Raw genomic sequence first — 24780 nt, 5'->3', positions numbered from 1 at the left:
CTACAGCCCCACCCGGTCCCCATGCACAACCTTCCACACACACGTCTCCGTGGGAACCGCTCCAGCCGAGCACAGCCCATTTGTGGCCTTCGCCCCTCCCGCGGCAGCTCTGCTCTGCGCTGTGCCAACACCCTCCGTTGTGCAACACCCTCCGCTGTGGTTACCACCACGCGGCGTCACCTGGTGCCGTAGCGACACAAACTCTGACGCGGTCAGGTCGGAAATGCCCGCTCGGCGGGAGGGCCCTGCTGCCACCTAGAGGCTCCGCGCCTCCCTGAGGCCCCTCCAGGCTCATGCTGCAGGCACAGCACAGAGCAGACTTTGGCATTGGTTCAAAATGCGACCTGAGACTCCGCCAGAGCCCCACGTGAGTCATGGAAATCCCAGATGCTCCTGCAACCGCTTGTATGTTGGAGAAGGAAAGAGGCCTACAGACACCGTGTGGTGTCAGCAAACGGAAATGAACCGAGAAACATTCCCCTGTCTGTTCTGACATGCTCACAGACTAAGATGGAGATGACCAGCTGCATCAGTCATTTCTCAACGTGACCTTGACTCTCACCTCTAATCGAGTGGGTGTCTGCAAAACACGTACAGTATGACTGAACATGTGAGTGTGTGTACGCGTGTAGTGCCAATTTGTGCTCATGTTTCTACATATTTGCATGTGTGGGAGAGGGTGTACACGGTGTGCATGAGAGTGTGGGTGTGTGCTACGTTTGTACATGCATGTGCATGCCTGTGTGTGTGTAGTATAAATAGGTATGGATGAGTTTGCACATACATGTATGTTTATGTGTGTGACCGAGCGAGTGTGATATGTGAGTTCTTGTGGGGGCCCATGTGATTTGTTTGAACACGTGTGCGAGTGTGGGTTTTACATGGTGTGTGAGTCCACTGGTGTGAAATCTGTGTACATGGTCTGTGTTACTGTTTGTGCACATTCGCGTGTGCATGTGTATAAATGTGCACACATGTGTGCATGTGAGGGTGCACATATGTGTCTGTATATGCCTGTGAGTCTGTGCGTGTGCAAGCACATACATGTGCGAGTGTGCTTACCTTGAAACGCTCCAAAGGACTCGATGGAGAGCACCCTCCTCCCGATGGCCGAGAGGCTGCGGCACAGGCGGCAGGAGGACGTGAACTGCATCTTCTCTTTGCACAGTGCTATGATGCTCTGCAGACGCAGGGGAGTGGCTCAGACGGGGCGCTCACCGAGGAGGAAGCCCTGGCCTCTGAGAGCCCACCCGCCTGCCATGTCTATTTTCAGGTCTAAGAAAGCAATGCCTCTTGGATACAGAAAACCAGGACATTCTGTTTAGCCCATAAGAATTATAAGTCAAACTTCTTCATAACAAACATGTCTAATAAAAAAAATCAAGTTCTTATTTAAACAAAATGCAATGCCACCAAATCCCAGGCTAGGAGCCCGCGTGATTGGGGGGGGCAACAGGAGAGCCCCGTGTACATGCTGGGTGTTATGTGTGTGTGCACAAGGGCATCGGGGTGCATAGAGGGTCTCCAGTCTCAGCCTCTGGGGTGAAGCAAGGAGATGGCCGGCGAGCGTACCTCGAGGTCGGGCCGGTCCCTGGGGTCCTCCGCCTGCATCTGGCCCAGCAGCGCCTCCAGGTCGTGACTCAGCCTGGGCTCCGGCTCTGGCTCTGTCACATACTCGAGGGCCACCTTCAGTGTGGCCCCCAGAGAGTAGATGTGAGCCTGCGGCACCAGAGAGCCTGTTAGTGCTGTGGAGCACGCCGAGTGGTCTCCGACCAGCAGCCCCTGTCCCCACATGGCTGCCGCTCCTCTGAACATGCGTTTTCAGGGACCACATCTGCAAGCACGGCCAAGGCAGCGCCTCCCCACCGCAGAGACGCTCCAGGCTAAAGCACACCGCCCTGCGCTCCCTGGTCTGGGGTCCGTGCTGGCCTGGCTGCACCAACCAGCGCCTCTCCCAGAGCCCCAGCCCCACCCAGCCTCCCGGGGCACAGACTCCTGTCCTGACGGCTGCCGTGACTCTGAAGGGCAGAGCCTTTTCTTTTTCAGGTGTATTCTTCAAAAACTGAATTTGAGTAGGAGGAAAGACCGATTTTCTTTTAGTTTGGAAGTTAGAGTTTTCCTATCTGCGTTCATGAGCGTGTGGGCTCTTCAGGTTGCACACGCTGGGACAGGGGCACAGGGCAGGCCTCGGCCACAGGTCCCGGAGGGGCGGACAGTGGCTGCTGTCACTCCCCGGGGCCAGGTGGCGTCACCTGCCCTCATGGCGCCTCCCCACCTCATCCCACGACAGTGCATGTGGGGCTTTATCATCCCCCCTTCATTGACAGGAAGCTGAGCCCAGAGAGGTTCAGGAACCGGCCCAGGGCCTCACAGCCAGGCTAGGAGGAGCCAGCGAGGGCCCTGGGCCGTATGGCTCCGGAGAGTCAGGTCACACAGCTCGCAGTGGAGGCCTGGGCCCTGACTGAAGGCCAGGCTCTCCCCGTCTTCCTTCCCCGGCACTCCCTTCCCCAGGACACCTTGGTCTTTGGTGCACACTCTGGTCCAGGTGAACACCCCATCCTCAGCCAGACCCAGCATGACTGAGTGGTGGGATCCTGGACGGTCCTGGCTCTCTTCCTGGGTGGCCTCATGATCTGCCAGTGACGTCCCACCTCCCCTGATCCCATGACCCTCAGACCCGGCCTTCCCAGTCTGTTGTGAGGTCTAGGATGACCAGCTCTCTCTGGCTCTGCAGGACTATCTGGTTTTCACTGGCTGAGATCCCCCTCTCTGGATTCATCTCTCTGCCAGGGTCTCTGTCTGAGGAGCTGGGCACGTGGGGGTCCATGCCCTCCCTCTGTGCTGGCCCTCACCACTCAGAGTGTTTTCTATGTTCTGCCGGTTAACCCACGCTTCAGTGGGGTCTTTATGCATCCATGTTACCTTCCAGAGGCTCCATCCCCACAAACAGGACCCAGGTCCCGGGTTACAACCATTTACATTTGGATAGCTGCTGACAAACTGGAGGATTTGCACCTGCCCCCAACCCCGAGGTCTCTGCGGCTTTGCCAGTCTCTTAGGGGAAAGTAGCGTCTCAGGTTAATTTGCATTGCTATAATTATGAATGAGACCGAGCATCTGTTCCTATTTGCCGTTCTGATTTTCCTCTCTACGCCCACTCACGGACTTGGCTCATTTCTCCACTGAGCTGGTGCCTGTTTTGGGTGCACTCTTGGCACATTAGGGGGCCGACCCCTGGTTGGTGTGTCACCCATATGTTCTTTCCACCTGTCCTTACCTTTTAACTCTGTTCATGTGTCTTTGACATCAAAAATTACATTTAATTTGTGAAATGGGATAATTTTTTTCTTTAGTGGCTTTTTAGAAGGCCCATTCCTACCCTAAGATGATAAAAACAGCTTTTTTTCCATTTCCTCCAATATTTTTATAGTTTTTAAACATCTAGCTCTAATCCATGTAGAATCTGTCTGCGTGCTGAAACGCTGTTGGGACTGGGATTGTTTCCCTCCTGCTGGAGAGCAGCCTCCTGGCGCCGTTAGAGGAGATTCCCCTCTGCCGGCCAGGACCGCTGCCCCACTGCGCTTGGCTCCCCAAGGGCTGGGCGCTGTCTGGCCTCTCCTCCTCTTAGCTGCTCTGCACGTCTCTCCCTCTGGGCAGACTGTGCTATTTTAGTCATAACAGCTTCAGAGGGTATTTTCATATCTGGATGACAAGCTGCCCTTCATTTTTTTTTTCAAGAAGTTTCTTTATTTTGACATTTGTCAGGTTTTGAAAAACAAATGTAAGTTCCCCTATTCCCATTCAAAAAGCAAACCAAAAATCATTGGGATTTTATTGTAACTCCATTGACATTGCAGAATTTGGGAAGGACCAATGTCTTACAAAATAAAATACTTAAGACATCAGCAAGATGGCCACATAAGACGTCCCTATATGGTGTCTCCCTCAACAACAATTTGGATCTATGCACGGACAAAAGTACCTTTGGGATCCAGCACCACACGCCAAGGGACCTGGCAGGAGTCTCGCCCACCTGTGGTCAGATAATAGGCAGGCAGACCTCTGCCCTGGCTGTGGACCCTTTAGCTAGACTAACTAGGAAAAAAAGAGAGGACTCAAATAAACGAAATTATAAATGAAAGAGGAGACATTACAACTGATACTGCAGAAATACAAAGGATCGTTAAGAGACCACTGTGACAATTATATGCCAAGAAAATGGATAATCCAGAAGAAATGGATAAATTCCTAGAAACAGACAACCTACCAAGACTGAACCCTGAAGAAACAGAAAATCTGAACAGATCAATAATTACTAAGGAGATTGAATCAGTATCAAAAACCTCTCAACAAAGATACGTCCAGCACCAGATGGTTTCACTGAATTCCACCAAATGTTTAAAGAGGAATTAATGCCAGTCCTTCTCAAACTCTTTCAAAAATTGATGAGGAGGGAGCCCTTCCAAATTTATTTTATGAGGCCAACACTACCCGATACCAAAGCCAGATGAGGACACTACAAAAAAAGAAAACTACAGTCCCATATCCCCGATGGATATAGATGCAAAAATTCTCGACAAAATACCAGCAAACGGAATTCAACAGCACATTAAAAGGATCATACACCATGGTCAAGTGGGATTTATCTCTAGGATGCAAGGATGGTTCAACATACGCAAATCAATCAATGTTACACATCACATTAATTGAAAGAAAAAAATGATGTGAACATCTCAATAGAAGCAGAAAAAGCATTTGACAAATTACAACATCCTTTCATGATAAAAACTCTCAACAAATTGAGCATACTAGGAACATATCTCCACATAATAAAGGCCATATATGAGAAGCCCACAGCTAACATCATACTCAGTGGTGAAAGGTTGAGGGCTTTTCCTCTAAGACCAGGAACAAGACGAGGGCACCCACTCTCACCACTCCTATTCAACATGGTACCAGAAGTCCTAGCTATGGCAATCAGGCAAGAAAAAGAAATAAAAGCTATGCAAATTAGAAAAGAAGAAGTAAAACTGTCACTATTTGCAGACAACATGATCTTATATATAGAAAAATCCTGTTGTGAGTGTCATTGAGTGGTTTCCGACTCCTAGTGACTGTGTGGACAGCAGAGCAGAACCCTGCCCGGTCTTTTTGCGCCATCCTCTCACCCTCTGGTGCTGTATCAGACAACACTCCGCTGCTATTCACAGGGTTTCATGGCCAATTTTTTTGGAAGTGGGTGGCCAGGTTCTTCTTCTTAGTCTGTCTTATTCTGGAAGCTCCACTGAAACCCGTCCACCATGGGTGACGTTGCTGGTATTTGAAATACCAGTGTCATAGCTTTCAGCATCACAGCAACATGCAGCCACCACACTGTGACATCTGACAGATGGGTGGTGTGGTTCCCTGACCAGGAAACAAACCTGGGCTGTGGCGGCAAGACTGCCGGATCTTAACCACGGGTCCACCAGGACTGGCTATAGAAAATCCTAGACTTCACCAAAAAACCTGTTAGAACTAATCAATGAATCCAGTAAAACTCCAGGATACAAAATCAGCATACAGAAATCATTTGCATTTCTTTTTTTTTTTTGTGAGGGAGACTAGCCCTGAGCTAACATCTGTGGCTAATCTTCCTCCTTTTGCTGAGGAAGATTTGGCCCTGAGCTAACATCTGTGCCAGTGTTCCTCTAGTTTTTTTTTATATATGGGACTGCCACAGTGTGGCTTGATGAGCAGTGCATAGGTCCATGCCCGGGATCTGAACCTGCGAATCCCGGGCCACCAAAGTGGAGTGCACAAACTTAACCACTACACCACTGGGCTGGCTCCCATTTGCATTTCTATACACTAACAATGAAATATCTGAAAAAGAATCAAAGAAAACAATCTCATTCACAACAGCATCCAAAACAATAAAATAACTAGGAATAAATTCAACCAAAGAGATGAAAGATCTCTACACTGAAAACTATAAGACTTTGATGAGAGAAACTGAAGAAGACGGAAATAAGTGGAAAGATATCTCGTGCTCACGGATCAGAAGAATTAATATTGTTAAAATGTTCACACTCCCCAAAGCCATCTATAATTGAACATAATAATCTATCAAAATTCAAAACAATACTAAAATTAGTATCAAACCACAAAAGATCCCAAACAGCCAAAGCAATCCTGAGCAAGAAGAACCAAGTTGGAGACACCACACTCCCTGATTTCAAACTACACTAGAAAGCTATAGCAATCAAAACAGTTGGCACTGGTGCAAAAATAGACACAGAGATGAATGTAACAGAATTAAGAGCCCAAACTAAACCCATGCATATATGGTCAATTAATATTTGACAGGTGCCAAGAACATACAATGGGGAAAGGATATTCTCTTCACTAAATGGTGTTGGGAAACTGGGCAGCCATAGGCAAAAGAATGAAACTGGACCCTATCTTACACCATACACAAAAATCAACTCAAAATAGATTAAAGACTTACATGTAAGACCCCAAAGTGTAAAACCACTAGAAGAAAACATAGAGAAAAATCTCCTTGATCCTGGTCTTGACAATGATTTTTCAGATGTGACAAAAAATTGCAAAAAGTGCAAGCAACAAGAGCAAAGATAAACAAGCGGGACTGTATCAAGCTAACAGCTTCTGCAGAGCACAGGAAACCACCAACACAATGAAAAGGCAAGCTATCGAATGGGGGAAAATATTTGCAAATCACATACCTCATAAGGGGTTAATATTCAAAATGTATAAGGAATTCACACAACTCAATACCAAAAAACCAAACGATCCAACTAAAAACACAGGCAGAGGAACTGAATAGACATTTTTCCAAAGAAGACATACAGATGACCAACAGGCACAAGAAAAGATGTTTGACATCACTAATCATCAGGGAAATGCAAATCAAAACCACAGTGAGATATCACCTCACACCTGTCAGAATCACTATTATCAAAAAGATAAGAGATAAGTGTTGTCGAGGATGTGGAGAAAAGTGAACCCTTTTGCACTTGTTGGTGGGAATGTAAATTGGTGCAGCCACTATGGAAAACAGAATGGAGATTCCTCAAAAAATTAAAAATAGAACTATTATATGATCCAGCAATCCCACTTCTGAGAATATATCCAAAGGAAGTGAAATCAGAATCTCAAAGAGATATCTGCACCCTCATGTTCATTGCAGCATTATTCACAGTAGCCAAGATAGGAAAACAACCTAAGTGTCCGTCCTCCAATGAATGGATAAAGAAGATGTGGTATAGAGATACAATGGGATATTATGCAGCCATGAGAAAGAAGGGAATCCTGCCTCTTACGATAACATAAATGGACCTTGAGGGCATTACACCAGGTGAAACAAGTCAGACAGAGAAAGACAGATACTGCATGATCTTGCTTATATGTGGAATCTAAAAAAGTCGAACTCATAGAAACAGAGAGTAGAGTGGTGGTTACCAAGGGCTGGGGGCAGGGGGAGGAAATGGGGAGATATTGGTCAAAGGAGACAAACTTCCAGTTATGAGATGAATACGTTCTTGGCATCTAACATACAGCATGCTGACTACAGTTAACAAGACCACATTGTATACTTCAAAGCTGCTAAGACAGTAGATCTCAAATGTTATCACAACAAAAAAGAAATGGTAATTATGAGATGGAGGTGTTAACTAACCCTACCATGGTAATCATTTCACAATATATAAGTGTGTCAAATCAACACTTTGTACTCCTTACACTTACATAATATTATATGTCAATTATATCTCAATAAGCTTGGAAAAAAATCAGGTGTAGAGACAGGGGCTGTCTCCTTGTTTTCTTGTGTGTTGCTTTCCTCATCTTTAGAAAGTGGTTCACATTAAGTTTCCAATCTTTTCTGCTATATTTATGCATGGGCTTTCTATAGTTGTTGCTTCATAAATGGAGAATTTTCCTTTTCATCTCTAACTGGTAATTATTGACACAAAGAAAAGCTATTTATTTTTTGGGATGTATCTTGTTTTCGGTTGGCCTCCGAAGTCTTTTATTCTATCATTTTCTGGTGAAGGCTCTTAGATTTCAGGCCCACAAACTTTTCATCTACAGACAATGCGATCCTGGCCCCGCACTCACACACTGCTCAGTGCTGGCATCCTGCTGCCCGTTCAGGCCCCTCAGGAACATGGCTGAGCTGCCCTGACGGCTCCTGAATCCGTTCACTGTCCCCACGTCCGAGGCTGGGCTCTTATGACGCTGCCCCACCTCTCACAGAAGCCCTGGTCCCCACGCGGAGGGCAGCGTGTTGCCCTGTCTCACACTGACCACGCCTGTTATACCTGAGTCCCCACGTAGGCAGCATCCAGTGCTTCTTGAAGGGGCCAAACTTAAGTCAATCTGCTGCAGAGACTCAGGGCAGATGCCTTATTTTGGAGGCCCTGCTGAGTGCTGATGCTTGGTGTGGAAGGAAAGGCAGACCCCCCCAAGCCTCCACCTGCAGAGCCTGAGAGGTCCAGGCCCCAGCCAGGGCTCTGAGCTGTGAGTCCCACAGTGAGGACCCCAGCAAATCACAGCCCTGAGAATAAAACCTGGCCCTGTACTACAGCTGGCAAGGCCAGGATATCCACTTCTGCCCTCTATCCCCTCTTATTTCCCTCCAGGCACGCCGGTACCTGTCTATCCATCTATCTACCCACCCTCACATCCATCTATCCATGCAACCATCCATCTATCTCTCCCTCCATCCATGCTGCCATCCATCCATGCATCCACTCATCAATCCATCCATCTATCTACCCACACATCCATCCATCCATCCATCCATCCATCTATGCAGTCATCCATCCATCCACACGACTATCCATCCATTCATCTATGCAGTCATCCATCCATCTATTTACCCACACATCCATCCACACATCCACACATCCATCCATCCATCCATCCATCCATCCATCCATCCATCCACCCACCCACCTATCCATCCACCCATCCGTCTACACATCTGTTCATCCCTCTCTCTATCCATCCACCCACATTTATTTTTCTTCCCCCCTCCTCTCTCCCTCCCTCCCTTCCTTCTTTCTCTCTTCTTTTGTATGTATCTCTATCTATCTGTCTCTGTTGATTTCCATCCATCCGTCCAACTCTTTTAGTTTGAAAATAACTCAGCAAATAAACCTCTTGTTAGTTGTGGGATGACACTGTCCACTGTCCACTGGCCAATATCGCATCTTTGCCACTCAAGGCCTCTGCACATTTCATTCCATCCATCTCGGAAGCTCCCCTAGTCTTGATCCTATGAACCCTACTCATCCTTCAGGTCCCAACTTAAACATCACTTTCTCAAAGCGTCCTCCAGGGCCTTTCAATCTAGACGAAGACCCCCGTTATTTCCTTGCAAGGCCCACTCTTGACTCACAGGCCCAGCCCACTGTCCACATCAAGTTCGTCCCTGTGTAGACCATGACCCCCACGAGCAGGATGCCATGTGCTCTGTTCACTGTGAGCCCTGACACTTACTGAGTGCACCCATGTTTGTGATAGGCGACAAGCACTCAGTAATGACAGGTGATAGGTGCTGAGGTTGTCCTGGCCATGCCCCACTGGAGCCCACACCTGTTCAGGGTGACAAGGTCCAGAGAAGAGCCCTGTGGGAGCCAGGGCCTGGCCCGGGGCAGGCCTTGAATGCTGGTCACAGGTCATATTTTAAGCTTTTGGAAACTAGGCTGCCACTGAGGTTTCCTGAGCAAAGAGTGAGGTGCGCAGGGGATAGTCACAGGAGGACCAGCCATAGAGTGTTGGGGGATTCAGCAGCAGGACGGGGGGTGGGGTGGGGCCAAGTGGAAGGACTGGACCCAGGAGGGGGCAGCACTGTGGTGCCTGGAACATGCAGAATTCAGCGTGAGGATGTGGAGGGCTTCCTGTTGTTGCCTCTGTGGGGAGGATGCGGAGATAAGACAAGGCCCATGACAAGCCAGCCCTGATGGCCTAGCGGTTAAAGTTTGGCACTCTCACTGCTTCGGCAGCCTGGGTTTGGTTCCTGGGCATGGAACCACATCACCCGTCTGTCAGCTGCCATGCTGTGGCAGCAGTTCACATAGAAGAACTAGAAGAACTTACAACTAGATACACAACTATGTACTGGGGCTTTCGGGAGGGAAAAACAAAAAGAGAGAAGAAGATTGGTAACAGATGTTAGCTCAGGGTGAATCTTGAAAAAAAAAGACCAGGGGCACAGGGAAAGGCAGAAACTGCTAGGCTGACGTTTTCAGAGGGACAAAGGACCAGGGCAGCGGGGAGCTCACAGGACGGGCTGGTGTGTGGCAGCGTGAACTGTGGTAACCACTGGTCAAGAGGACCACAGGCAGGCAGAGGGGGAGGGTCCAGCCTGGACGTGAGCAGCAGCCATGGCCCCACCTGCTGCGTCCTTCAGGAGCCCAGAGACCCGGGGGCCGGGCTGGAGGCGTCTTGGTGTCACCAGCAGCAGCTGACCCTGTGGGAGCTCAACGACGGGAGTGACACTAAGAGGTGCGTCTGCCACGGTGGGCCCCGTGAGCTGGGTGTTGTCGCCCTGGTTACAGGCTTGAGGGGTGCCTGAGCGGTGTGACAGGCCCATGAGGCGTGTGCAGCTACCCCTGGGCTCCCGCAACGCAGTGCTTGAACCATTCGGGGGTGCTGGCAGCCCCCAGGAATGGGCACCAGAACGAGGCTAACCGGGGAGCAGAGCAGAGACCCGGGACTCATGGGCCCGAAGGAGGGACGTGTGGGCCTGTGCGGACAAGGGGACCAAGGCGTCCATGCACACCACACCAGCGGGCCCTTCACAGGTGTAAGGTAGAAGGACTGACTTGCTGTGTGGGTGGAACAAGGAGAATCAACCATTACCCATCGGGAATTAAAGCAACTCAGAGAACAGAAGACGCCTCATCACAGGAAGATTCAGCGACATGAAACGTTCAACACTTGAGAGCCACCCATTCCCACCAAGGACGGTCGGAACATGCCCCCTCCCCATCAAGGGCCTGCCCGCCCTGCCTGTCCCTGCACCCTACAGTCCCTCCAGGAAAGCCTCTCTCCACTGGAGCCTGGGCGCCAGGGAGCTCCGCTGGCCAAACAATAAAAAGCTACAGATGTTGGAACAACCCACCGCATGTACTTGGGTCACACAGAGAAACTGCACGTCCCGACCGCAGAACACGCGTCTTCTCAAAACACACCTCAACAACTCCAAACAGTAGGTGCACAGGGACGTTCTTTGACCACAACTTGGTTCAGTTGGAAGTTAAGAAGAAAAAGACAGGGGCCGGCCCGGTGAAACAAGCGGTTAAGTGCGCACTCCGCTGCGGCGGCCCGGGGTTCGCCGGTTCGGATCCCGGGCGCTCACTGATGCACTGCTTGGCAAGCCATGCTGTGGCGGCGTCCCATATAAAGTGGAGGAAGGTGGGCACGGATGTTAGCCCAGGGCCAGTCTTCCTCAGTAAAAAGAGGAGGATTGGCAGATGTTAGCTCAGGGCTGATCCTCCTCACAAAAAAAAAAAAAGAAGAAAAAGACAAACAAAAAGTCCTAGTGTGTTTATAAATGGACAAATGATTGTTGAGAGTGGAAGCTCTGTGCTGACCACGTGCCATGTGCTGAATCTCACACACGTGATGCTGGGCAGAAGGAACCACCAAGAGAGATCAGCATCGCTCGAGTCTAGATGGCGGTTCTCCTGGGGGCCAGGCAGGGCTATGGGGTGCTGTCATGCTCTGCTTCTTGATCTGGACGCTGGTTACAGCAATGTTCAGTTTGTGAAAACTCATCAAGCTGTATGCTTGTGATATATGCATTTTTCTGTATGTACATCTCAATAAAAAGTAAGAAAAAACCCAACCCACTCACATTGCTAAATAACTCATGGGTGAAAGAAGAAATGCCAATGGAAACAAAAAAATACCTAGAAGTGAGTGATACTGCAATTGCTACACGGCAAAGCTCGCAGAATGCAGCGAAACTCACGTTTTGAGGGAAATTCATAGCCTTAGGTATTAGCGCTAATATTGGAAAGGAAGGAAGGCTGGAGACTCATGAGCTGAGTGTCTAACTTTAGTTAGAAAAGGAACAGTTACTAAACTCAAAACAAGTAGAGAAAAAGAGAGTGAAAATAACAGCAGAATCAACAAAAAAGAAAAAGACACCACAGGAAAGACCACGTGGTACAAAGTGGGCTCTGAACAAACTAACAAAGTGAGGAGCCCCGAAAGACTGACAAGAGAAAGGAAAGGGAGAGTGAACTGTCTAGGGAGCGGGAAGAGGACGTCTCTGCAGATAACGCAGCGGCTGGGAAGGGGTGTCATTTGCAACTCGATGTCAACAATTTAAAAACACAGGTAAAAATGGATACACTTCAGAAATATACAGTTTACCAAAAATGATTCAATAACAAATACAAAACAGACGAGTGCTATAACTATTAAAAATAGAGCAGCAATTGAAGATCTTTCCTCAAAGGGAACAGATGGCTTCATGAGTAAGTTGACCTAACTTCCAAGGAATGGATCACCCCGTTCTTACGTGAACTCTCACAGGACAGAGGGAGAGGGGGCGCTCATTTAGAACAGCCCCAATGCCAACACCACCTGACATCGGCAGAATGGAAACCACCCGTCCCCTCGGGAAGAACCACAAAAATCCAAGGCAGGTGTTGGTAGATCGAACGCAACACGGTACAAAAAAGACCAGACCCTCGCCAGTTTAGGTCTTTTCTAAGTAGGAAAGGATGATTTCATATTTGAAAACAAATACGGAAATACTGAAATCTTAATGATCGTTTCAAAGGATGCAGAAATACTTCACAAAGCTCAACATACACTCACGAGAGAACCTGACCCGTCTGGCAGGAGGGAAACTCACACAGCCAACGCACACGTCGCCCAGGACGCGGAGAGGTGAAGGCAGTTCTTTCAGAACGGGGGCGGGAATCGACGTCTCCTGAGGTGGGCGCCACCCGCACACAGCGTCTTTCTGCAGGGCGTCTCCTTGCCGCTCTGTGCTGCCACACAGCCAGAGGAGGAAGGGAACTGACGCAGTCTTTGGACAGGCAGGAACAACACTGCCGTCTTTTGCTGGTGATTTGAACAGAAAAACTAAAAGAAACTAAGTTAATAAAAATAATAAAAGAATTCAGCAAGATGGCGGGACATGAGATTAAGATATTAAAGTGAACTGCGTTTCTGTCGACCAGCAACAGGCAAGCAGAAAAACGTAATGACAAAGATGGCCATCAATTTAGAATAGAATCAGAATCTCTCTCTCTCTGAGAATAAACTAATAAAGGATATCCAAGACTCCTACAGTAAAAATTTAAAAGTGTTGCTGAGATACTAAATAAAATGCAAATAAATGAAGAGCTATTAAGTGTTTATGGAGAAGACCATATATTATAAAGACAGGAATTCTCCCCAGATTGATCTATAGATTCAATGCCGTTCCAGCCAAAATACTGACAGAGCTTTTCATGGAACTTGATACACTAATTCTAAACCTCACACGGAAGAAGAAAGAGCTAAGAACAGTCAGGACGTTTCTGAAAGAGCACAGGGAGTGGGCACTTTCCCTGTGAGACGCGGGGCTCACTGTGAAGCTGGGGTAATTCATAAACGCAGATGTAGCGCAGGGATGGACAGACTGACCCACAGGCAAGAACAGAGACCCAAGAAGCAGACCCACTTTTGTCTAGAATTGTGGTATAAGGCACAGTTGGCCTGTACCCAGGCCAGCCAATAAACAGAGCTGGGAGAAACAGTAATCTATATGGAAAAAGATGAAATTGGATCCTTACCTCACACTACAAAAAAAAAAAAAATCAACTTTAGTCAGATTAAATGTGAAGAACAAACCTTTAAAACTCTTGGTAGAAAATAATGAATATCTGTTAGATCTGGGGAATATCTCTGTTAGAGGTTGGGAAGGTTTCTTAAGGCACAAAAACTAACAATGAAAGAAAACATCAATAAATCTGACTACAGTCATACGCTGTATAATGACGTTTCGGTCAACAACGGACATCACAGACGACGGTGGCCCCATAGGGTCAGCACCACGCAGCCTAGATGTGCAGGAGGCTGTACCATCTAAGTCTGCGTAAGCGCACTCTAGGACGTTCACAGAACCACGAAACCCCTAAAGATGCATTTCTCAGAACGTATCCCCGTCGTGAGGCGATGCAGGACTGTATGTCAGAATTGAGAAGCTTTTTTTCCTCAGAGGACGCCTTCAAGCAGCTCTTCTCAAAGTGTGGTTTGAGAGGGTAAATCGACTTTCATAGTAACACTGAGCTGCTGTTTGTCTCATCCACTCTCGTACGGTGGAGGCGTCCAGAGGCTGCACGACGTGTGGTCCTGCAACAGACTGAAGGCAGACGCGGCCGTGAAGACCCAGGTTTGCCCCAAGCCTGGCGACACACAGATTTACCATGCAAAACAATGCCACCCTTTTCTCTATTTTGCGGGAAAAAATATTTTTCATAAAAATATATTATACATGTTAACATGCAACGGAGGTATTATTGTTATTTCTGAACAAATTAATAGGCAAATAGTTGACACACATCACAGTTTTAACCTGTAACACAGTAAACACTGACAGATATAACCCACATAAACAAACGCTCTTTGGGTATTCAATAATTCTTAGGAGTATAAAGGGGTCCCAAGAACCAAAAAGTTTGGGAACCGCTGCCTTAAAGAGGGTGAGAACACACATTCCAGACTGGAGACGACATTTGCAATCCTGACAATTTATGAAGAAAAGCGTATCAACTGACCAGAAAATGGGCTTTCACTGGAGAGGGACTTCCTATCCCATCCCCTGTAAACACACGAGGCCATGAGGCTGGAGTGAGCGCGGTGCTCCTCCCCCACCCCGGGCAATCTACAGGGCAGGGGGGAAGCAGGGTCTCTGGCACGGGGTGCACTCGGGGGCAACCACTTTAGAAACCAGTTGGAGGGTCCCTGCCCCACGTGCAGCAATTCCACCCCTGGTGCACACCTGGGAGCAGCTCTAGCCCAGACACACCAGGAACATGCAGAGCGGCACGAACCCCACTGGAAACCTGGGCCACTCAGGGCCCTCCCGAAGGCGGGCGGGTGACAGGTGGCATCTCCCACATGATGACAGTGACGCCCGGTGCTGTGCAGAGGAGTCTCGGCAAAAACATGAAAGGAAGTTCCCAAAGATTACACGCAGCGTGAGCTCTTTAGAAAGTTGCAAACAGCACAAAGGAAACAACATTGCCTTTAGGAACACAGGGGTCCTGCTGGGCGCTGCCACCGTGGACAGGGGGCAGGGCTCGGGACGGGGAGGGAGCCTGAGAAGGACAGACGTTGTTTCAGGGCCTCAGCGTTCACGTTGGTGCTAGGTCCCATTACTAAAAACGCAATAAAAAATGAAGAAGTCTGTGCGTGGACCAGTGACGAGAACAAAGACTATGAGGATTCTGACTCTGGAGGCTTGAGTTTCCAAAAAATCCGCAAACCCGACAGTGGGATCCACCAGGGTCTGACGGCCCTGCAGTCCTGCCCATCCACGGAGCCGGGCAAGGGCCTCAGGACTAGCTTACTTAAAGTCACATTAAGCTTAGGAGGAGCCAATCCTAAAACTTATTTTAGGGTAAAAATTTAATCTAATGTCACTAAGCTAACGGGCTTTTATTGGGAAGATTTTTGAGTTTGTAATTACTCATTTATTTGTTAATGACTGACTTATTCTTACCCAACCATCTTAGGGGACTGTGGGTGCCATGAACACAGGAACATGACCAGACTCCACTGTCGGCCAGAGCCCAGCACGGTACCCGACAGACACACAGGGCCCAGTGGGATAGACAGGTGGGGCTCGATGGACAGACGGGGCCTGATGGATGGACAGATGGGGACCTATGGATAGGGGGGCATGTGCAGAGGTCCCCCATCTCCTTCTTTAGTCCCCTGGCCAAGCTGGAGGAGCCGTGCTGCCCATTGCTCTGGCACGTCTCATGCACAGGGAGCCCTGGGGTCGGCTGTGGACTTAGAGGGCGCCCAGGGGTCCGCTCTGCTGAGCAGGGGTCTCTGGGAGGCCTCAGTGACCTCAGCCCAAGTGTGGCCTCAGTGTGGCCGCTGCTCATGCTTGTAAATGATCATCCAGAGGCCACGTGTCCTGTCGGAGTGCTGCTCATCCCTCAGAGAAATGACGATTCCCTGCCAGCCAGCACTTTTAACGAGTTAAATATAGTCAATTCACACTCTAGACAGCCTACTCCACAACTACAGCAAACAGGCCTCCACACATCACGCTGTCACTGGAGCCTCGTGCCCGCGGGGACCCCGTGTCTGACACAGGTGCGCGAACCTCAAAGCCCGCTGGGACAGTCCACGTGCGGGGCAGCCGCAGCTCTGCCCTCTGCTCCAGCGCATGCAGACCCCAGCCACAGTGCCTTTCCCATGTTAATCACGCTCGCCGCTCAGGAAAGGTCAGAGAGAGGCTGGCGGTGGCCCACCAGCTGCCACGTACCTCGAAGGTGTTCCCAGTCACGTCGAACTCCGGGGGGACAAAGGCGCCCTCAGGGTCATCTGGGGAAGCAAGAGAGAAGATGCTCTATCACACCTGCGGAGCTCATGGTGAAGGGAAAACCCACCAGTGAGGAGCCACGGGAGGGCCAGGCGGAGGAGGGGACCCCGTCCGGTGGCTCAGCAGGTGCCCATTCCTCCCCTCTGTCCTGGCGTCCCCAAGGACAGTTTTAAGTGTTAGAGGAAACACCGGTTAAAAAGGGAAACCACCTCCTTCCCTGTAAGTGTGGGAAATGGGCTCCAAGGAGGAAGAAGAAAAGGATTTGGTCTGGCTTCCTGGAGGAGGAGGGCTGAAGGCCCCTGTTAGGAAAGACCAGGCCCCTCCGCTCACACTCTCCCTGGAGCAGGGGCGGGCACTGGCCGGGCTGGTTCCCCGCTCCGAGGCCCCTGCGTCCCCTCACCGCAGGGCCAGGAAGCCCTGACCCTGTCCTCGCTGCTGTCAGGGCCGGCGGGCCCCTCCCTGCTCCTCCGAAGGGGGGCGTGTGGGCCGGCGCTGGGGCACGTCCACACCCCATGAGAGCTGCCCCCACCTCACTCTCCCCCAGTGGTATCTCGGGCTGGAGATCCCCTCAGGTTACCATGGAAACCTGGGCTCCATTGCTATCGCCCGGCCGAGCCAGGGGAGGGACCCCCGTGTGTCCCCATGTGCCCCGCCCGCGGGCCTCACCACTGAGCTGCTCCATGAAGCACACGTTCCCGCTGGTGTTGAAAGCCAGGGTGTCAGGCGTGATGCAGAGGGTCTGGAAGATGGCCGAGTGGGCGACGCTCCTCATGGACAGGCTGCACTCCAGGCACACGGCCCAGGCCTCCTGCTCGCTGAGGCCGCTGTCCCGCAGCGAGAGGATGTCGGCCAGGGACACGTTCTCCTGCCAAGACAGGCCTCCGCTGAGCCAGGTCTGGGGACAGGCCCACATCACCAACAGGCCCTCCTCCCTGGGAAAGGCCCGGCACCCCGACGTCGAGATGAAGTCTAGGGGAGCAGATGACGTGTGGCACTGCTTCATTTTACGTCAGGAGTGGGGTTTTAGGCAAGGTCTTTAAAAACAAGAACAGAAAGTCGTCCCACTGTTCCCTGGATGTCAGAAGCCACAGCGCCTCTAGTGAAATGACCAGCATGCTGCTGGGAGCAGGTGTCACTCCTGGAGCCGGGACCTGGGCTCTGGAAGGTGCAGCCTCTGTGCAGCCCCCTGCCCAGCCGGTCACCCACTCGCTGAGACACCTCTGACCCCACAGGCTTACCACACAGCTCAGCAGGCATGCAGAGGGCTTGCACTCTTTTACATTGTGGGCAGATGAGCAAGACGCAGAAACCTGTGGAGATGGAGGTGACGCCTACAAATGTACAGCTGTGCATGGGAAGCCGTTAACAGAGCTGATGTGTTGTGTTCCAACGACGTGATCACGTGACATACAAAGACCCACATGACATGATGGCTACAGAGACACCTGGACATCAGGTAGGGCCCCGTTGGGCAGGGCCAAGCTGGGGGAAAGTAGGGCCAATTTGGGGAGAGAGCAGGGCTGAGTTGGGGGAGAGCAGGGCCGAGTGGGGGGGCAGGAAATAGGGCCGCGTCGGGGGTCGGGGTGAGAATAGGGCCAAGCCGGGGGAGGGCAGGGCTGAGTGGTGGTGGTGCAGAAGTGAGGCCGAGCCCCTCCTTTCCATCCAGCCTCTGCCTCCAGCCTCAGCTGCTCCGCGCTGCCCAGCACACAGGACTGCTGAGCTGAGGTTCAAGTACAACCAAGGTGTCAGGTCCTAAAGAATGTCTCCTGCCTCCTGTCCTCGAGTTTCCCCACCTGCACTGTGGGGGGTCCCATAGGCACAGGCACAAGGATAAAGAGTTTAAACCAGGAAGGAAAGGTTGAGACCCAGGGGGCAGCTCCCTCGTGGGCTTGCTGAGTCTCAGGGATTCGGCAGTGGGGGTGACGGAGGGGGACCGGGGCTGGGTCTGCTCCGTGCCCCTGTGACGGCACATCCCACCATCTGCCTCCTCCTCTGAGCCCAGGGAGGGGCTCGATGACGCCACTCCCCAGGTCCCTCCAGCTCATTCTATGGGGGTAGATGGATGAGGGGAACTCACTGAAGCTGGTTCAAGAAGAAGGGGTCACAGACCCCCGTGTGAAGCAGTCTGAGAGCAGAGAGACCCTAGCTGGATGCCAGAACCGTGTGCGCCCCTGCGAGGGAGGTGGACAGGGTTTCAAAAGGAGACACCAGAGTAAAAGCAGAGCGCCCAATTAGAGTGGGCGGTGGAGGAGGGTGGTGAACCCAGAGATCTCTCTGCCATGTTCCCCAGGTGCCTGAGGTTCACTGATAAAAGGTCTTTCTGATTTGGCTCAACCTGGGGCCTCTCCATGCCGCCCGGGGCCCCTCAGGACTCAGGGAGCCAGACACTCCTGCAATGCCAGAGGGGCCCAGTTAAAGAGGCGCCTGGGCACTGTGAGCACACGCATGCGTGCAAACACACACGTGCATGCACACAGGCACACACACGGGTACACCTGCAGGCTCATGTGCACGCACACAGATGCACAGGGCACGTGCATCCACACACATAATACAGCACGAACAGAAACACATGTACACACACACACGTAAACACACGCGGAGGCACACACTGATGAACAATCCTGAAGACCCCGTGGCTCTGTGCTATTTAAGAGAGTAAAGCCAGCCCACGCTGTGAGTCTGAGCCAGTCCACCACAGGGGCCTTGCTGACATCCTACTGGTTGCGGCCCACACAGGCCGGCAGGCCTGCCTGCTCGCGCAGCTGCTGACTGGCTGTGCTGCCAAGAGAAGGGAGCCCAGGTCAGGTGGGCCCGGGGGCATCTCACGGGCCACAGCACGACTCCTGCTTAGGTCCAGGCCCCTCCCCACCCTCTTGCCCAACGGGAAGATGCCCCGGTGAGCGGGGAAGCCCCTTCCACCCCTTAGGGAAGCTGGAGACGTGTGGCCCCGGGGCCTATTCGTGGTGGGAGCATCTAAATGGGGGGATTCTCTGCATGACTTTATAGGGTGACTTCCACGGGTCCTGAGTCACTGCTTCCCTGTGGCTGAGCCCTCCACTCATGGGCAGGATGGTTGCAGCCCCTCTAAAACCCCCCTGTTGCAACGGGAAGGTGGGATTCAACTGGCGCATTGTTCCAGGACAGGACCGAGGGACACTGCTGGCTCCCCTGACATGTCAAGGGGAGATCTCGTGCATCTGAGGGATCCTGAACCCTGGGCACCACGGTCCTCTGGGACCTGCTGCCTGGCCCTCTGGTCCACCTTGCTCTGGCCCAGGTGGGAGGAATGACTCTCTCTTGCCTGACGCCACGGCCCAAGTAGGGCAGGCAGGAATGTTGGACGGGCCTAGGCTAACGGGCCAGGGACAAGCAGGAGAGCGACTGGACAGCATGTGTCAGCACCCTGAGTCCACAGGCCCTGCCAGAATTTCAGCGGATGCCCCCCACGGCCACCCTGAGAGATGGGAGCCACGTGGGCGTCCTGCACGTCTGCACTCCCCTCTGGAAGGGGCAGCTTGGGAGCCCCGTGGGCTCTGAGCCTCACGGCCAGGCAGGCCCAGTTCCACACCTAAGGGGAACATGCTCAGAGGGCTGCAGGGCGTCCAGGGCAGGGTCGCCAAGAGCTTCACCGGCTGCGGCAGACATTTCAGAGGAAGTGACGTGCTACGAATAGCCGAGCCGGCCAAGGCTCCCGCGGACGCCTGTCTGCCAGCCCACCTCCAGGGCACCCACAAGCCCAGCGCCCACCAGGCCCAGGGACAGGCCCGGGCATCACGACTTCCTACACCGCAGCCACCTCCTGCCACTGCCGACAGTCTGACCTCGTCATTGCCGGCCAGCCTTCGGCGGCTCTATCTCCTGGGTACAGACCCAGCCCTCTGGGCAGGCCCAGAAGGTTCTTTACAATCCAGCTGAGCCCACGGGGCCTCACACCCAGCCCCCCTCCATTCCCCAGCAAGACACTGCCTGGTGGGCCAGGGTGGGCCTGAGGGCGGAGACCACCTACAGTACCTCCTTGCAGGGCAGGAAAGAGTGGTCCCTACCCTGCAACTGTGTGGACACAAACTTGACAGGACCCCCAGGGGCGGGCTGTTCCCCAGAGCAGCCCGTCGTCGATCACGCCTGGGGTCCCAGCGGGCAGGGCCAGCTTCCCCGCTGTGGGCCGTTGTCTGGTTATAGTAGTGTGCCCATTCAGGACCTCCTGGGCCTTGAAGAAGCCGCCCCACTCAGAGATAGACCGTGAGGCAGGTTTACAAGAGGGCCACGGGCCATGCTGCATGTTGAACACGCTCTCATAACCAACGAGTTTCTTCAACCTTGGAACATGCTAACAAGACCTGCCAGCACGAAACTCAAACCACCGCTGAGAACATTTGTGGACAATCCCCAGGCCCGCTGACTGGTCCCTTCACGCGGCCAGACCCCAGGTTTGGGAGGCTCTGCACACTGCCCTGTCAAGGGTCTTCCTGCTTGCCTAAAGTGTCCCCCACTCATAACCGTGACCCCACCATGAAGCTCTTTTTGGTTCTCCAGCTGCCTGCTGCTCTGAGCTGTTTGGTACAGATGCCGTGTGGACCCCTGTGGGGCACAGTGGGAATATGTGCTTCTTCACAGGGTAACCCCCAGCCGCGGGCTCCTCTTGGCAGCCACAGGGCCCCAGGTGCCTTCAAATCCCTGAGCCGAGCCCAGCGCCCGGCCCACAGATGCTGGGGAGGTGCTCGTTGAAGTCGGGAGGGATAAGAACGCTCCTTACTCCTCCGGGGAGTCTGCGGACTGTGAGACACTCTGCCTGGTGCCCAAACCACTGCGCCGTCTTCATCTCCAAGCCTGCCCTTGTCCTCACCCCCTGAAGGCCCCTGAAGGCCGGTGACACCACCTGCCTCCCCACGGCCTGGCATCTGCCTCTTCTGCACCCACCGTCCTGCTCTCGGCTGCTCTGCCTGATCGCGCATCCCTGCCCTTTGCTTGTACCGATGCAGCGGTGCTGCCTGCAGGTGGCCAGGGACCAGGCCGGGCTGCAACCTCCAGGACCCTGCTGGGCAGTGCTGGCCCACTCCCCACACGCCCCAGTAGTTTCTGCCAAGAGAGCTCACACACCCGTCGTCGCCCACCAGCCACGTGTCTCCCGGGCTCGTGCCCAGAGTGAAACTGCTGGGTCACAGAGTACGGGCACCTTCCGCTTCACCAGGGAATGCCAAGCTGTTTTCCGAAGTGGCTGTTCCACTTTGCACTCCCACCAGCAGCGCAGGAGGGCCATCGCCGCGCCTGTCCCTGCCAGCTCGGGCCACCGTCCAGCTTTCTGGTTCTGGCCAACCTGGCGCTTGTGGAAAGGTATTCATGGTGGGTGTATTTTGCATTCCCTGATTATAATGAAGCCAAACATCTCGGCATCTGTTCACCAGCCATCTGGATTTTCTCTGGGGTCACAACTGAGGAGGGACATTCAGGGACTCCTGGGGGGCCTGTAGGCTTCTCTTTCTCGACCTCCCTGTGCAGTGAGTTGTCAGAATTAGCTGTATATTAGTGAATCCTCTGTCTCATGTAGTGTGCACAATGCCAGGTCTGGTGCCTACCGTCCCTCTCTGGGAGCTGCCCCGCGTCCTGGCCATCCTGGTTCTCTCTGGCGGCTCCTTCAGTGAGGCCCACCCGGGATGAGGCCATAGCCTCACTCCCCCCTTGCCTTACGCAGGATGGCTTTTCGGGCGCACCCTGCTATACAATGCCATGGCAGGCACAGAGCCATGCGTCCCTGAAGGAGATGAAGTCTCCAACACCAACCAAGCCGAATGTGTGCAGCAGGCACAAAGTCTGTGCCAGGCGTGTCCTCAGGTACAGGGCATCAGCCCACTCCAGGGCTCGAGCCCTGGGGACAGACCTCCTGTCTTATCCAAAGGCAAGGCCTCTCTCTCCAGAGAGGACGCGAGAAACTTGAAAGGCCCCCCGAACTTTCCTAATGGACACTACCACAGCAGTGGTGCCCAGCTTCACCTCAGCCACAGGACGACGGAGACCCCCGGACCCCACGCACTGTGCACAGCTGGGGGGGCTCCAACCCAGAAGGGTGCCAGGGACACTTCTACCAGGAGAAGGCACCAGGGCACGGTGGAGGACAGACCATGGGCTCAGGATTGAGGCTTTGGGCCCAAACCCTGGCTCTGCTCGTTCTGTTTATTTGGCACCAGTCACTGACTCAGTGCGCCAGGCACAGAGGAGGCCCTCGGAGCGTGGGCGGGAGGACACAGAAAGCTCTGTGTGAGGACCACGTTCTGTGCCTGCTTTGGATGGTGATTTCGGAGGTGAGTCTTCTAACAGACTCATTGAAATGTGTCCTCTGGGAGAGGTTTTGAAGGCTGTGGGCTGGGAGCACCCTTTTTTTTTTTTCCATCAAAGCCATGAGGATGTCCAAAGGTTTATTTATTCCTCGCCTCTCCTCCCTGCAGCCTTCTCCCCAGCCAAATCCAGGCCACCACGGGGGGGGGGGGGGGGCGTACCAGCCCCCACAGGCGCTGCCTCAGCGGCCCCCTCCTGGCCAGCTTCCTGAGACGACTCTCCCCCCTGGAGGACATGAGCTTCTCCGTCCTCAGAGCCAGTTCCCCTGGGAAAGTGGGCTGGGGGGCGGGCAGAAGGCTTTGGTCATTCTGAACCCCCCTTTTCTACTTCAGGAAGGCGCTGGCCAGGCCTGACTCTCAGCCAGCCTTGCCCAGATGGGCATGTGGAGGGTCTTCACCAGCACCTCTCAGGTTGCGGGGAGGCCTCCAGGGCATTCGGCTAGTGGGCCACGTGATGCCAGCTTTCCTCACCAGTGAGCACAGAAGCCCGGGGGTTGGGGCATGTGCCTGCTGGAGGCTTGGGAGGATCTTCCTGGGAGCAGCTGCATTCTCTGGGGGCCACCTCTCCTGTGGAGGGGCCTGGCTTGTTCACAGGCCATGGAATTCACTGATTTGACCCCAAGCCTGTGGGGGGCTGTGGGGAAGCCAGAGCTGTAGGGACACACCCTGGCCAAGTGAGCACTGGCTTCTCTGCCTGAGTCCAGCAAACTGGCTCCGTGGGCACTCGGCCCCGTTAGTGGCCAGAAGCCCCACATGACAGACACTGCCCATCCCTCTGCACCTCCAGGAAGGGGCTACCTCAGGACTCCGGCTCCTTACTGAGGGCCACGGTTGTCCTCTGTGAGCAGGAGGCACCCCTCAGTCACGGGGACCTCTTGACCATCTCTTGATGGGTCCGGCTTGACTGGGCTCTGCCGCCCAGAGCCTCCTGCAAACCTCCTAGGGCTGCTGGCAGGGAGGAAAACAGCGCCCGCGTGCCCTCCTCCACAGCCCCCACCTCACATGGATAATCAGGACCCCCCCCCCCCCCCCCGCATGGCACCAACTTCTGCAGGGACAGCCCACCCGCTGCTGTCCCATGCCGCATTCCAGGGGTCCCGTCCCCTCCAGGCGAAAATGTTAAAGATGGGGTGGGGGAATGAGAAATGCTGCGGGGTCGCCCTGCTGCCAGGACCTGGCCCAGGGGCAGGGCGCCTGGGGGGACTCTCCGCGGCTGGGAAGGTGGCCGAAGGTGGGGGGTCCCGCCGTGGGGCGAGGGCTCACCTCGTCCTCGGGCAGAGTTGGGAGCGGCTCGAAGTCATAGAAGTCTAGGTCCTTGCCGTCCTCCTCGTAAAGATCCGCCGCGGCCGGCTCCATGGCCTGCATCCTGCGACTGGGCCACCGCCGGGGCCGCCGAGCGCGGCGCCGGGACGCACCGCCGCCCGCGTTCTGCGCCGCTCGCGCCCCTCCCCGCGCGCCTCCCCCTCCCGCCGCCGGCCGCGCCCTGCGCCCGGGGTCGCGTCGGACTCCGCGCGCCGCCCCTGCGCCCGGGCCGGTCTGGCTACGCGCGCCCGATCGCCATGGCAACGCGCCCCGCCCGCCCCCCGCGGCCCCCGCCGCCCCGCCCCCGTGCGCCCCGCCCGCGCGCCTGCCGCAGTGTCGCCCCAGTGGGGGATAGGGTTTGGGGGGAACCTGGGGCGGGACTGGGGGGCCTGGCACTCGAAAGGCAGAGCTCACTTTTGCTGGCGCTTGGGGGCAGCTAGGGGCTGTGCCGGCGTTCTCGGGGACTTTGTCCCTCCAGACGTTAGCCGCTTTCTGGGGAGGATGCACGGGATGGGGGTGGGGGCGGCCTGTGCGGGGCTGGCGCCGTTTGGGGCGGGGCCATTTGTGTGGCCA

General features: G+C 53.6%; 1 protein-coding gene across 1 annotated transcript in view; it reads right to left on the bottom strand.

Moving 5' to 3' along the window:
* The window catches only part of KNDC1 (kinase non-catalytic C-lobe domain containing 1), a 67267-nt gene extending 42967 nt beyond the window's left edge, over nucleotides 1-24300 (bottom strand). The window contains exons 1-5 of the mRNA XM_087432897.1: nucleotides 24169-24300; nucleotides 17240-17438; nucleotides 16517-16575; nucleotides 1573-1719; nucleotides 1063-1180 (exon numbers count right to left, since the gene is read on the bottom strand). Of these exons, the coding sequence (XP_087289023.1) occupies nucleotides 1063-1180; nucleotides 1573-1719; nucleotides 16517-16575; nucleotides 17240-17438; nucleotides 24169-24270 (625 nt within the window). The 5' untranslated portion in view covers nucleotides 24271-24300. The remainder of the gene's footprint in view (nucleotides 1-1062; nucleotides 1181-1572; nucleotides 1720-16516; nucleotides 16576-17239; nucleotides 17439-24168) is intronic.
* Nucleotides 24301-24780: the final 480 nt, after the last annotated feature.

This window comes from Ceratotherium simum, chromosome 6 (assembly GCF_057802395.1).
Source record: "Ceratotherium simum simum isolate JZ-2026a chromosome 6, ASM5780239v1, whole genome shotgun sequence".
Lineage (NCBI taxonomy): Eukaryota > Metazoa > Chordata > Mammalia > Perissodactyla > Rhinocerotidae > Ceratotherium > Ceratotherium simum.
Note: the sequence above shows the minus strand (reverse complement) of the source record. Positions and strands in the feature narration are given on the sequence as shown.